This window comes from Sprattus sprattus (genome assembly GCF_963457725.1).
Source record: "Sprattus sprattus genome assembly, chromosome: 16".
Classification (NCBI taxonomy): Eukaryota; Metazoa; Chordata; class Actinopteri; order Clupeiformes; family Clupeidae; genus Sprattus; species Sprattus sprattus.
The window spans coordinates 28,349,247-28,364,627 of record NC_137914.1 but is presented as its reverse complement, the minus strand read 5'-3'; the positions used below and the strand labels follow the sequence as shown (position 1 = coordinate 28,364,627).

At 39.5% G+C, this 15,381-nt stretch overlaps 1 protein-coding gene across 1 annotated transcript in view; it reads left to right on the top strand.

Annotated features, from left to right (window-relative positions):
* LOC308376868 (zinc finger MIZ domain-containing protein 2-like) overlaps window positions 1-10,048 on the top strand; it is a 33,104-nt gene extending 23,056 nt beyond the window's left edge. Inside the window, exons 11-20 of the mRNA XM_080853355.1 lie at window positions 319-397; window positions 1,069-1,200; window positions 2,428-2,533; window positions 2,966-3,123; window positions 3,264-3,331; window positions 5,307-5,375; window positions 5,525-5,793; window positions 6,156-6,307; window positions 6,404-6,598; window positions 7,897-10,048. Of these exons, the coding sequence (XP_080709481.1) occupies window positions 319-397; window positions 1,069-1,200; window positions 2,428-2,533; window positions 2,966-3,123; window positions 3,264-3,331; window positions 5,307-5,375; window positions 5,525-5,793; window positions 6,156-6,307; window positions 6,404-6,598; window positions 7,897-8,004 (1,336 nt within the window). The 3' untranslated portion in view covers window positions 8,005-10,048. The remainder of the gene's footprint in view (window positions 1-318; window positions 398-1,068; window positions 1,201-2,427; window positions 2,534-2,965; window positions 3,124-3,263; window positions 3,332-5,306; window positions 5,376-5,524; window positions 5,794-6,155; window positions 6,308-6,403; window positions 6,599-7,896) is intronic.
* The last annotated feature ends 5,333 nt before the right edge of the window (window positions 10,049-15,381 follow it).

Sequence of the window (15,381 nt, the reverse complement as noted above, 5' to 3'; positions counted from 1 at the left end):
GTGAATTAATTCATTATTTCACTGTGTATTCCCCATGGGTCTTTGTAGACTGTTAATATTAATGAAGTACATACTTAGTACCAGTAGATTGCAGTATCAATGAGATTACAGACTTGGGTCTTCTGATCATAAGGGGTATCATATTAAAGGTGCCTTGGTTTTGAACTAAAAGCTTCATACTATTACTACTCTGTGATATTGAGATGTATTGTGACGTGACTAGATAATACCCACCCCTTGTTTTGGCATGCTTACATATGACATTCTTCATGTTTATAATTTTGTATTCTATTCACTAATGTTAAATTTCAATCTCAGACCGGATCTGGAACTGCAGTTCAAGTGCTACCACCATGAGGATCGACAGATGAACACTAACTGGCCAGCCTCTGTGCAGGTCAGTGGGCAACCCTGTCTGGGTTAGGGATAAAGCCATTGTTTTTTTCTAGACAATCAAAACATGTTAAAAATGGAAATTAAATCAGATAGAGATGCTGTGTATAAGATGCAACAAAACCATTTTAATGAATGTGAAATGTATTTAATGTCCATTACTTACTTCATGTCAAAGAACACGTACCCACAAGAATATGCAAACTTGAAATAATGCAAGTCTTCCCCAAGATGATCACAAGCTTCAAAACTAGGCTAAAGCCAGGGCAGCTGTATTTAATAGCCTAGGCTCGGCCAAGTTTAATATTCTGGCTTATTCCACATAACCATTATATCTTTTTCCTTGTCCTTTCACCTATTGGAAGGATTAACCCATTGCTCAGCTAAGTCAGGTATATTAATGAAGATCATTTATTTTCTTACAATAGAAAAACGGTAAACATTCAAAGTCTCAGAAATGAGAAATGAGAAATGATCATGACAGGTCATTGCCTTAAACGAGACTATAATGAACTCGTGGAATCCTGTCAAAGAACTCCACTATTGTTGAAAAACTATTATGCTATATATTTTGTTTTTTACAGTATGAATCTTGTTGACTTTTTCTTTCAAAATTGTGAGAAAATACATGCGGTTTATACCCCAGGCAACATTTCCAAGCGTTTTATCTCTCAGGTGAGCGTGAATGCTACTCCACTGACCATTGAACGCGGGGACAACAAGACTTCCCATAAGCCCCTCTACCTGAAGGCCGTGTGTCAGCCAGGGCGCAACACCATCCAGATCACAGTCTCTGCCTGCTGTTGTGTGAGTACAACTTAACGTTTATCATTCGATCAATGAGTTATTCAACACTATCCAGATCACAGTCTCTGCTTGCTGTTGTGTGAGTACAACTTAACGTTTATCATTTGATCAATGAGTTATTCAATGTCGGCTAACCAAAAAACAAGACATTATGGAGTAACCACAACAGCCAATAGCCGTGATTGCGAATATTTTTGGCCTCAAGTGCAACTATACAGTTACAGCATTTGTCTTGTGAATACAAAAGACTCCACACTAGACCCTTTTCTTCTGTATTCAAACATTTAGCGGCATATTTATGAAGGGTGTTTTTCCTGTTACACGTGTCTAACTTGTCTAATCACACGATGGTCAGGTGACTAATAAGGCCCTAATTTGCAAGCGTTTGTATGTAAGTCACCTGTGACGAGTAAACAATGAAAAAAGAAAAGCTGTAAGAAGATGGTCTCGGTCAACGGGGATTTGGAAAATCTGCTGATAGGAGCAATCCTCTTGGAAAGTTTGATAACAAAAATGTCAAGGCACGCTACAGAATTTCCAAAGATTAATTTAACCGTCTTCTGACCTTTTATAACATTTACTAGATGAGGAAATGTATGAATAATGAAAATATAAAATTTCGAAAGTGAAATGTGCACTCATTCTTTTTGGACATGCTGGCAACATCTCAACAGCAGTCTAGCCTTAAAACTGTACTCACCCAGCATGGTGCATTTGAAAGGCTGTGACGTACAGGTGACTGCTTTTGAACAGTGATCATTGTGGATGAGCCAAGTCAGACATGGCCAGCAAAACAGGTGTTGATCATCGCTCCGAAATTGCACTCATCGCTGCTGTGTGCTTACAAGCTATGTTTTAAGACTAAGACGTTGATGAGAAAAACGCAGGCTAAACATCCTTTGTAAATATCCGTTTATTTTCTTATTCAAACATTGGCTACAGCTGTGTATGTGTGGATAAATATGGATACACAATCAGTTAGGTCTTGATGGAGAAAATGAGTAAACTATTGATTGAGTGAACACTGCCATCTACTGACATCCTCTTCAGTTCCCTTTGTATGTATTCTTAGCTCAGTGTTTATAGTTTAGAAGAGCACTGGTTTAGCACTACATCTCAAAGAGCATTGGAGAACGATTCGGGTGTTGACAAGTGTCCTCTTTTGCCTTATTTTCTTGTGTGTGTGTGTGTGTGGACTCTTTGACCATGGACATCATATCTCCCCAGTCCCATCTGTTTGTGCTGCAACTGGTTCACAGACCAACAGTGCAGTCAGTACTTCAAGGTCTGATGAAGAAGAGACTGCTGCCTGCGGATCACTGCATCACAAAGAGTGAGTTTCTACCTCACAGTCATTAGAATGCTCACATTTGGAGTGGTTGGATAACACTAAACATTTTCCATTTGAGAACTACGGGTGTCATGTATGAAACGTTAGTAAAGTGAATTTGTGTGAAAACCGATAGTAGTTAGCTTCTTTATGCGCAATGTTTTGTTAGCTCCAGTTAAGTGTAGTAGTGTGTGCGTAAGTTACAAATGAGCTGTAAGTTACAAATGTCTTCTGTCGTTTTGGCAAGTATAATATAAATAATAAACCGTATAAGAAGCGGGCAACTATACAGTACATCGTATAATCAGCGGGATAATGTATTCAGGACTCTTGTCCCGTTGGAATTATTTTTTCGATAATGACCGCCCGACTATACATTATCACGTACATAATGAAATATCAGCATCACACCTGTGTTGTCCTTTGTTTCTTCAGTTAAGAGGAACTTCACCAGTGGCACGATACCAGGCTCTGTGGGGCCAAATGGAGAGGACGGGGTGGAGCAGACGGCCATCAGGGTGTCCCTGCAGTGCCCAATCACATTCCGCCGCATTCAGCTGCCAGCACGTGGCCATGACTGTAGGCACATACAGGTCAGCAGGCACCGGATTTACTATTGGACTTGCAGGCACATATGGATAGTCTATGGTTTAGGCATTATTGGTGTGTTTCTGCCCCTAAAAAGCCTTTGTTTCATTTGAGAGTGATGATCTGTTCTGGTCTGTCTGTCTAGTGTTTTGATCTGGAGTCCTACCTGCAGCTGAACTGCGAGAGAGGAACCTGGCGTTGTCCTGTATGCAAGTGAGTCATCACTTTAGTTAATTGCTTTTAGTCTGCATCACAGTTGAAAGTTGGTTTTAAGAAGCAAAAGTCTGCTTTGACAAGTCTTCAACACTAGATATCATGGTCTGTTGAGTTACAGTAAAGTGAGAGATGTACAATTGTTTTAATTCTAGCTCTCTGTTTTTTTATTCTGGAAATCTACTTTCCATTTAAAATAACAACCGATTTCTTATTATTTCCAAGTGTCCTGTAAATGCCAGTCCGTTGTTAAAGCAAATGAACATGCAAGTCACTGTTGGAAGTGTTCCTGTGTATAACATAATGCACATTATAGGGTATGGTTTATAGTCATGAGTGAATGATCCTGTGTATAACATAATGCACATTATAGGGTATGGTTTATAGTCATGAGTGAATGATCCTGTGTATAACATAATGCACATTATAGGGTATGGTTTATAGTCATGAGTGAATGTTCCTGTGTATAACATAATGCACATTATAGGGTATGGTTTATAGTCATGAGTGAATGATCCTGTGTATAACATAATGCACATTATAGGGTATGGTTTATAGTCATGAGTGAATGATCCTGTGTATAACATAATGCACATTATAGGGTATGGTTTATAGTCATGAGTGAATGATCCTGTGTATAACATAATGCACATTATAGGGTATGGTTTATAGTCATGAGTGAATGATCCTGTGTATAACATAATGCACATTATAGGGTATGGTTTATAGTCATGAGTGAATGATCCTGTGTATAACATAATGCACATTATAGGGTATGGTTTATAGTCATGAGTGAATGATCCTGTGTATAACATAATGCACATTATAGGGTATGGTTTATAGTCATGAGTGAATGATCCTGTGTATAACATAATGCACATTATAGGGTATGGTTTATAGTCATGAGTGAATGATCCTGTGTATAACATAATGCACATTATAGGGTATGGTTTATAGTCATGAGTGAATGATCCTGTGTATAACATAATGCACATTATAGGGTATGGTTTATAGTCATGAGTGAATGATCCTGTGTATAACATAATGCACATTATAGGGTATGGTTTATAGTCATGAGTGAATGATCCTGTGTATAACATAATGCACATTATAGGGTATGGTTTATAGTCATGAGTGAATGATCCTGTGTATAACATAATGCACATTATAGGGTATGGTTTATAGTCATGAGTGAATGATCCTGTGTATAACATAATGCACATTATAGGGTATGGTTTATAGTCATGAGTGAATGATCCTGTGTATAACATAATGCACATTATAGGGTATGGTTTATAGTCATGAGTGAATGTTCCTGTGTATAACATAATGCACATTATAGGGTATGGTTTATAGTCATGAGTGAATGATCCTGTGTATAACATAATGCACATTATAGGGTATGGTTTATAGTCATGAGTGAATGATCCTGTGTATAACATAATGCACATTATAGGGTATGGTTTATAGTCATGAGTGAATGATCCTGTGTATAACATAATGCACATTATAGGGTATGGTTTATAGTCATGAGTGAATGATCCTGTGTATAACATAATGCACATTATAGGGTATGGTTTATAGTCATGAGTGAATGATCCTGTGTATAACATAATGCACATTATAGGGTATGGTTTATAGTCATGAGTGAATGATCCTGTGTATAACATAATGCACATTATAGGGTATGGTTTATAGTCATGAGTGAATGATCCTGTGTATAACATAATGCACATTATAGGGTATGGTTTATAGTCATGAGTGAATGATCCTGTGTATAACATAATGCACATTATAGGGTATGGTTTATAGTCATGAGTGAATGATCCTGTGTATAACATAATGCACATTATAGGGTATGGTTTATAGTCATGAGTGAATGATCCTGTGTATAACATAATGCATATTCTGGTTTCTAGTTTATAGACAGTTATGTCTTCCATGCTCACTTCTCTGTATGTTTATCTTCTCCCAGTAAAACTGCATTGCTGGAGGGATTGGAAGTTGACCAGTACATGTTGGGCATTCTGATCTACATCCAGAAGTAAGTGTTCTTCTGTCCAATGATCAAAAACTGTGCTAACTGAAGCGTATCTGGTCATAGTCATGGATGCTGTCCTAACTGTCCCTTCCTCTCCTGTGCTTTCTGTCCTCCCTTCTTCCTCTCCCTCTCCTACCACAACCCTCTTTTAGCTCCGACTATGAGGAAATCACAATAGATCCCGTGTGCAACTGGAAGCCAGTTCCAGTCAAGCCCGACATCCACATCAAGGAAGAGTCTGATGGGCCTATTCTGAAGCGCTGCCGCACCGTCAGCCCCAGTCACATGATCCTGCCAAGCGTCATGGACATGATCGTCTCCCTGGGTCCTGCTTCAGGACCGGCACCCAACTCAGGCTCAGGACCTAACCCCTCCTCATACCCAGGGGGCGCTGGAGCGGGGCAGGACTACAACTCTCCAGGTAGATGACACACATTGAACAACGTGGAATAAAATGTATGAGACACAAGTGTTTTAGAAAGCAGAGTCTGCAGTTCTTGCAGAGGGTGGTAGATATTTAAACTCAACAGCCAGTCAAATTTCACCCTTGATACTTTGACTCCTATGTCATTTTATTAGCATCAAAAACAGGGCATATAAAAACCATGGTGATATGAGCGCACTATGTACAGTGGCGACTAACACAGTTTAACATTATGCTGTCCATATGCATGTTGATGTGCGTGTGCCATACACCTTGCGATTTAAAATCAGGGGCAGTGTATTATGCTAGTATTGTGTTATTTAAGATAGCTCACTTTTTTTTTCCTCGCGTCATTTCAGGGTTCGCCAACCAGTCCAGCTTCTCAGAGTTCCAGAACTCCCCTGGAACTCCAACCCTGAGCGAGTTCTCCACTGGACGTCCATCTATGTCCTACCAAGCGGACCTTCCCAGAGGGGCAGACAAGCAAGGAGGAGTTGCTCCATCCTCTCAGGTCAGGTTTGCATCAGTGGTAGATGAATGGGATTAACATGTGGCTGTTTTTAGGAATACATTCAGCTTCAATGCAGGTGTTTGTGCTCTCATCCAGGTGGCCCATTCAGGCCGAATGGACGCCCACAATTCATTGCAGAGGCAGCAACAGCAGCAGGGTGTACACAACAATGCTGAGGGGTCAGGAGGGCCCCTGCCTCCGCACGGCTCCCAAAACCCACGGATGAACCAAGAGGGCTCCTTTGGATTTGGGGGCCCCTCAGGAGCAGAGATGGCAGATCCTGCTCTGGATGTAAGAAGATTACATTTCCGTTATTAACTTTTTCTTGCGTGACAGATTAGCATGAACAGACATTTTTATATGAATTACGACATTATGAAAACATTTACATGCAAGGTTTTTTTTCCATTCTGAATTAAATCATTCTGATTAAAATGCTCCATTCACTGTTTACATCATATCTGAATTCTGATCTGATCGAATGTGAGTTTATATGGGAGTTCCCATGGTGTGCACAGGATAGTTTCTCGACACTCAAGATGAGTTTTTTGGGTGTTTTTATCATGATGTTTCAAAAAAGTTCTTACCAAATATAGTTCAAAAGTTAAGTCTTTTAAACAGAACAATTATTTTAGCAAGCAGTTTAATTACGTTTCTGTTGGGATTGTATGTTTACATAGCTACTAGTCGCATATATATTTCTTTCAAATAGATAATCAAAGGATTAATCCAGCTCTTTCAATCCAGTTGTTCAGATCTGCATCAGTTCATTCTGATTACGGTGGTTACATAAGGCAGTCTCATTCTGATTGGATTCATAGTTTAACTATCACCGGAATATTAGCCCCATGTAAACACGTCTACTGACAAATGAAAACATTGTTGCGGGCTAAGTCTTACCTCTTCATGGCAGTTATTTATGGCCACGCTCAGTTGAATGAAGCACCCTGCCACACTGCACACATCAAGGGGAACTGGTTGGAGGAAAATGACAAAGATGTCAAGGTGTTTCCTCGACTACTAAATTTCAATCAGTTCCAGTGTGATGGAACGACACGCCTGGTCTGTAATCTGCTCCACCTTGGATTTTTAAGGACTTAAAGAACCTGATACTAACATTTTCAACTTCAACTGCCAATAAATAATTTCACTAAAATTAACAAAAACTGATGGCTGCTCCTGAGGTTAATGACATACCACACTATGGCTTGCAAGCAAATAATGCAACTTCTGTCTTCTCTGGTTTAAACCGCTCCGGTTGCGACTGGAAATTTTGTCGTTTACTCTATTGTAGAAAAATTACTGAGCTAATGTTAATAGGGTCGATTCATTCAAGAATACTTCATGCCACATCCACTAATTATTTAACCCATTCATGCTTGTTTGTATCAATGGAATGGTCATAATATAGGTATCCCTGCCTATTTTCACTGCACAGTTGCTGATGCACCAAGCCCATTTGCGATGTTCGTTGCCCTTTAAGATTAGAGCCCTTTGAATTCTTTCCCTTCTCATGGTTATATTTGACCTCTGACCTTTTGTTGTCTTGTACAGCTTTTCACTTCTATATATTTGCTTCTCTTCTCTAGTTGCTCCCTGAGTTGACCAATCCAGATGAGTTGCTGTCATACCTTGGTCCTCCAGATCTCCCAAACAACAGCAATGATGATTTGCTCGCTCTTTTTGAGAGCAGCTAAAAAGGACTTCATTCACATTGTTTTAACGTCTTTTCAAACCGTCCTCCAACCTAAATGTGGTGTGTGTGCGTGCGTGCGTGTGTGTGTTCATGCGTGCTCACACATATTTGGTTCTCTCCTTTGCCTATCTGAAGAAGATATACAGTGGCTGGCAAAAGTATTCAATCCCAGTGAAAGTCATCACCATTTTCAGGTTAACCAAAGATACTTACACATTTTTCCAATCAGTATTTTAATTGTGAACACTGCTACTATAGTATATTTCTAAAGGCTAAATAGGTTATTTGTCTACTAAAATAAATACATTAAATATTCTACTTGCATAAATATTCAACCCCTATTTAATAATACACCAATGTAGAGAACCCCTTTGCTGCATAAACAGACTAAAGTCTTTTAAGTGAGAGGGTAGCAGTTTTGCACTTTCTTCAGGGGTTTTTCCCCCCCACTCTTCTTGGTAGAATTTCGATAGAACATCTGGGTTGAAGAGATGGCAGTCCTAGACTGCATTGCAACAGATTCTCAGTAGGAGTTGGTTCTGGGCTTTGACATTCTAGAATCTTCCCTGTAGTGTCACTCTTGTGTTACTCTAGAGTTAGCCTTGAGCCTTGGGTAGTTGTACTACTGCAAGGTTATTCATCTCCCAAGCCTTACTTTTACAACAGGCTCCAGTAGGTTTTCTTATCATATTGTGTAGAATTTATTTGGATTAATTCTCACTTCAATTCTAAGAAAATCCCCAGTTCCAGGAGGCAAGAAATATCCCCACATCATGATGTTTCCTCCACATTAAATTACTGATTTAATGTTGGTGGTGTTTCTTGAGGCATTGGCAGTGTAAGATTAACGCCACGTGCAGTGCTTTCAGGATTGGCCAGAAAGCTATGTTGGTCTCATTTGTGCTAAAGCAACCTCCATACATGTTAATGTTGATCTTCTTAAACAATGGTCTGCAACTCTCCAATACAGTCCAGTTTTCTGAAAAGCTGTCAAGATGTTTGACTCCTGTACCTCCACCCAAATTGCTATGAACTATGTAGATTTTCCAGGGTAATGGCGGGACTATGGCTGGCCTCTTCTTCCTTGGATGCTTTGTACGGACAGCCTTTCCTACAAAACCATCTGGTTGGTGTAATGCAACTTCCACTTTATTTGTATGGTTCCAGTGGTGCTCAATTGGACATCAAAACACTTGGATATTTTCTTTGAGTATTTTCCTCACAAGCATTCAAATCACACTGTCTCTCTAGTCTTCATTTCCTCTGTTACTTCCCAACCCTTAGACAGAGTGGTTTTATATCCAGAAGGAGATCTCTACTGTAACCACTCATGGATGATCTCTATTTACAATTAGTTACGGTCAAGTAAGTGGCACCTCTTTATCATTTGCCAATGATTTGTCATCTACCTTAATCTGGAACTCAAAAGCCCAGGGGTTTGAATACTTATGCTTTTCATAAGCATTTTCATCTTTATTTATTTGTAATGTTTGCAGACAAATAAAATAAATTGCCTTTGGAAATATACTAGAGCCTAAATGTTCGCAATAAAAATACTGATTGGGAAAATATGTGTAAGAATCTTTTGCAATTTGTGAAAATGGTGAGTCCTTTCAGGGGGGTTGAATACTTTGGCAAGTCACGGTAGAATCTAAGAATGTAATGAATATTGATAAAGATGAAGTTGGTTCACTGGCAAAGTGGGAAAGCAAAATTTAAAATAAGTTTGTTGACACAGTGGCATATATCTGTGTTGCTGTGTCTATTTGAACTCTGATAATATTTTAATGTTTTATATCTGTACAACTGCCTCTTGTAGCTTAATTTTTACTCACAGCTTTAGCTGACAAATTGAGGTATTGCTCTCCTGTCTGTGTGTGAGTGTGGAGAGCTCATTTCTCACATGTATTGTACATTTAAATCAGTGCAGTTGTAAATTGCATAAGTGCAATGTGTATGGTGGACTTGCTCAGATGCCCTTGTGTGGGTATTGGTGAAGTCCACCTTGAACCAAGAAAAATATTCTTTTTAATTTAATAAATGGGAAACAGAACAAACGCCTGGGTCTCATGTTCCATTGTATTCTGTAATACGCATGTGTGTGGACTAGCAGACAAATGGGGCCTAAATGACCTTTGAAATTGTGGAGTAGAAGCACTGTCGTTTTACCCAACCCCAAACTCCATAATTCAGTACCCCTCTAATCCCCACATTCTGGAGGCTTTTGAATTGGTTTAGACATTTCAAAGGGCATTAATACTGTAATCATGCCCATTCACATGTAGTCCACATTTCATCTTGGTTATATCGAGACATTGCGATTGTAGCAGGCCTGCCTGCACTGTGGGGCCAGTCCAGATTGAGGATCCCACAGCGCATTTGGTCTTTGCTCAGCCAAAGAGGACCCATAACTTCTCTGCTCTCTCTCACTCCCTGGAGCTGCTAGAATTCCATTGAAATATCTCACCCAGGACTAGGCAACATGGACCAAAAATCAAATGCCGGTAATTTTAGGCTGAATACTGACATATGATTATATATTACACACACACACACACACACACACACACAAAGACAGGGTTTTCTGCCCCTGTGAATTTTGAGAAAACCAAGGGACCATTAAAATACTTTAATGAGAAGATTAGAATCAGATCAGTAGTTGTAAACCATGATGTCTTGGTGTTGGGCACCTGTGTGGGACTGAGGCGGCCACCCCACGTTTTGGAATGTGCGCTAACGAGTCGGTGGTAAAGTCGGGGAAAAACGGCGCAGGAGATGATAGCTTTCTTATACAAATATATTATGATTTATTTTACAGTGGAATCTCTCCCGCAACCCCAAACATGTATACAAAACAAACAAACAAAAATCCAAATGTACTCAAAAGTACTCACAAAAACTAGGCAAACAATATTCTCTACACTTCTCAGCAGGTAAGTTCTCCTTCTCTCATGCTCTCCTTTGAAGGAATGAGGCACCCTTTAAATAAGGCTGCCACTTGGGCTAAATTGGTCCAATCACTTGGACTCAATCATTGTAGTGGGGGAGCCCTCCCCACATTAGTCCACTGGATAACATAGTCTGGGGATATCCATAAACCCACTTCCAAGTTAACCAATACACCCAAACCATACAGTGCCACTTGAAAGTATGTGAACCCCTTGAGCACTAAGAGTTTTCTGTTGTTTTAGCATGATTTTTCATTTTTTTTCATCACCAATTTTCCATAGATGAAATGTCAGGTTTATGTTTATCATTTGCATGTACTTGTTTGGAGGGAATTGTTTGAGTAGCCAAAAAACTACATGAAACATGGAATTAGTCCATTTCAAAAGTAAGTGAACCCCCAGCTGAATTGGTCAAGTCAAGCAGGTAACAGATTCGGTGAAACTTATTTGGGTGCTTAATTAGTCAATTAAGCAAACCGATCAACTGAGACATCCTTAGGGAAAGGTTTGGGCAACACAGATTAAAAGAGAGAGGAAACCAACCAAACTACTGTAGTGCCAAGGTGTACCCACACAGATCCACCATGCCGAGAGGAAACGAGATATCCGAGAACATCAGGAAGAAGGTACTGACAGCCCATCAGTCTTGGGAAAGCTATAAGACCATCTCCAAAAGATTCCAGCTTCATCCATCCTTCCAAGACAAAGAATTTAGAAATGGAGGGCATTGAACATGACCGCATCTCTGCCTAGAAGTGGACGCCCATCAAGACCGTCACCAAGAAGCACCAGAAGAAGAATAAATCAGGTAAAAGTCAACCCACACATCACCTCTAAAGAGTTTCGGACCTCTCTGGCAGCATCTGGGGTAAATGTACATGGGTCTACAATCAGACGGAAATTGAATGGACATGACATTCATGATCGGGTTGATAGAAGGAAGCCTCTGCTCTCAAGAAAGAACAAAACTGCCCGTTTCAACTTTGCCTGAGAGCACTTGGATAAACCAAAGGCCTTCTGGAAGTCCCTTCTTTGGACAGATGAGTCCGAGATAGAATTATTTGGTCACGATCAAAACCAACAATTTTCGTCTGATTGTAGACCCATGTACATTTACCCCAGATGCTGCCAGAGAGGTCCGAAACTCTTTAGAGGTGATGTGTGGGTTGACTTTTACCTGATTTATTCTTCTTCTGGTGCTTCTTGGTGATGGTCTTGATGGGCGTCCACTTCTAGGCAGAGATGCGGTCATGTTCAATGCCCTCCATTTCTAAATTCTTTGTCTTGGAGGGATAGATGAAGCTGGAATCTTTTGGAGATGGTCTTATAGCTTTCCCAAGACTGATGGGCTGTCAGTACCTTCTTCCTGATGTTCTCGGATATCTCGTTTCCTCTCGGCATGGTGGATATGTGTGGGTACACCTTGGCACTACAGTAGTTTGGTTGGTTTCCTCTCTCTTTTAATCTGTGTTGCCCAAACCTTTCCTTAAGGATATCTCAGTTGATCGGTTTGCTTAATTGACTAATTAAGCACCCAAATAAGTTTCACCGAATCTGTTACCTGCTTGACTTTACCAGTTCAGCTGGGGGTTCACTTACTTTTGAAATAGACTAATTCCGTGTTTCATGTAGTTTTTTGGCTACTCAAACAATTCCCTCCAAACATTTACATGCAAATGATAAACATAAACCTGACATTTCATCTATGGAAAATTGGTGATGAAAAAAAATGAAAAATCATGGTAAAACAACAGAAAACTCTTAGTGCTTAAGGGGTTCACATACTTTCAAGTGGCACTGTATATTACATTATTGACACTCCTTGCTTACACATAGTATTAATATACAAACATACACTTCACGTCAAACACCCCTCATGCCATCACCTGATTGAGAAGGTAGCTAGCAGAATGGAACAGGTGGCTAGTGAAATGTGAAGTGTAGTGTCCATGAGTCCTATGTCTCCCGCTCGTGCGGGCAACATGAGCCAAAGATAGGAGATTTCACCCCCTCACAACACCACAGAGCACCTTCAGAGGTAGAGTCCATGCTTTGGTGGGAGGGGGCGGACTTGGTTTAACTGATAAACTATAGTTTAATGTGAGTAGCTATGCAAATGTTGTGTGTCAATTAATATCATCTGTCGGTTAACGATGGTTGGAAGAATCTACGATTCGCTTACCACTAGATTGATGATGAGTGGTTAAGATCAGTCACCTCCTGACTGGAACGGAAAGCACAATTTTTTTGATGGTCTAATACTAGGACCTTTACTTTTTTGTTGAGCTTTGATGTCGATATCCTCACATTTTTTAACAATCGTTTTTTATATATATAATATATAAATATATTCTGTTATGTTTATAAATGTATATTATAACTTATAATATATATTCTGTTATGCTTAAATCTCAACTGATTTATAAACCAAACATTTGCAAATTATTTCGACTAAACACACAACTGACTTGTCAACCGAACTTAAACTACCATGCTTGGTAGTCAAACTATTGACCTTGGATTGGCTGTTTATTTCACATGGGGTTTAATTTTGACAACACGCATTTAACCCATCCAGGGTAGTGATACACACAGTGATACACTCAGTGAAGCACACTAACCCGGAGCAGTGAGCTGCCTTTGGCGGCGCCCGGGGAGCAGTGATCGGGGTTAGGTGCCTTGCTCAAGGGAAAGGAGAAAAGCAGAAAAAAAAACAATAATGGATACTGGTAGGTTGCCAGAACAGAGAGCTGAAATTGAAACTACTTAAAGTAGAACGCTGTCTGTGATCTGCAGAAATCACTGTGTGCATTAACAATCTGCAAGAAAGAATGAATGCGCATGCTATAACATTTTGGTGTGACAAATCAAATGTCTAGTGATGGCAGGAAGATAGGTGCCAGATGGAGGATTTCTGTATGCTGAAGTTGTTCATTGAGGCCTGATCTGTTCAATTCTGCAGACCTGTGAAAACAGACCAAATGAACAAAGCACTTGTTTGAGAAGTCTTTGTCATGATAAATAAGCTGGAAGAAATGGCTGGGTATAACATGACCAAGTATTTATAGCTGAAAGTAGTCGTGCAGTCTAATACACAAGTCCTGCAATGAACCTTTGCTTTATGAAGGTTATAATATTCTACATTAGTTTAAACTAATTTAGAGAGCTGTTGATTAAAACCGTATGTTTATTATAAAGGCTGCCGTTTGCAGTGCTGTTGAAATGTATTGCGTTGTGCTGACAAGTGTTTCTATTATTTCAACCACTGCATGCCAATCAGGGGGGCTGGGCTAAATACAGAAATATATTTGTGTTTAGTTCAATACAGTTCAACAGCACCACAAACGACATCACCTAAGATGAGTATACAGTTGATTCTCCACCTTTCAGACATTCAACCACCATGATGAAATACTGCATTACATTATTACATTTCTAAAGGACTTCATTCAGGACTTCAATGTGTTCACATTGACTGCAAGAAAGAAAAGAAATGAAATCACAAGATGATTGAAAAAAGTAAAATATACATCATCAAATACTTACATCATCTGTCAGCCAGTTGAAACTCTGTCTCAGTCTGGAATGTGGCTTGGCATCTTCCAATGTTTACCACGACCATGTCCTTGTTTCTCTGTTCCATTTGTACCTGATGGATTGGCAAGCATGTGGACAGAGGTAAAACCAGCATTTACTGAATGAACTATATTAAATGTCATTCATACATTTTAGGCGCGTAACCATCATTTTATAATAAAAATGCATAGCCTGCGTTTGACAGAAGGTGGACAAAGGCAATAATAGAAAAATATGAGGCAGGCAGATGATTCATACTTAGAATCAAACAAGAGCCCACAGTGAGGATAGTCTAGACAAGGAGGGGAAGAAGGAAGCAAAGTGAGTGGGTAGAGTTCAGCTGCCAATATGCGTTGATGTACTCGATGGATATGTCGATGAGGAACAATGTTTCCCTGTTGTTAGATATACAGTGCCTGACAAAAGTCTTGTCACCTATCCAAGTTGTAGGCACAACAGATGATAACTTGACTTGTAGTTGATCAATTGGAATCAGAAATGGCTTCTGTGAAAGGCGAAGGCCTTTAGATTATGCTTATTATACCAACATAAAGTTGTGTATCATTAATTGAGTTTTATCATGTAATAAGGACAGACAGGTCAGATTGGGTTTGGACAAAAGTCTCGTTGCATACACAAAAAGATTTTTTTTAATTTTTAATTTTACTTTGATAACACAAAAATGCTACAATAACATCAGAGCATAAAGTCATGGTGCCTTGGAAAAAACAAATAATATTGTGTATGACTCCCATGAGCTTGGAGGACTGCATCCATATGTCTCAGCAATTACTCAAATAACTAATTGATGAAGTATGGAATGGCAAAGAAAGCAGTCTTGCAGGACTGGTTTC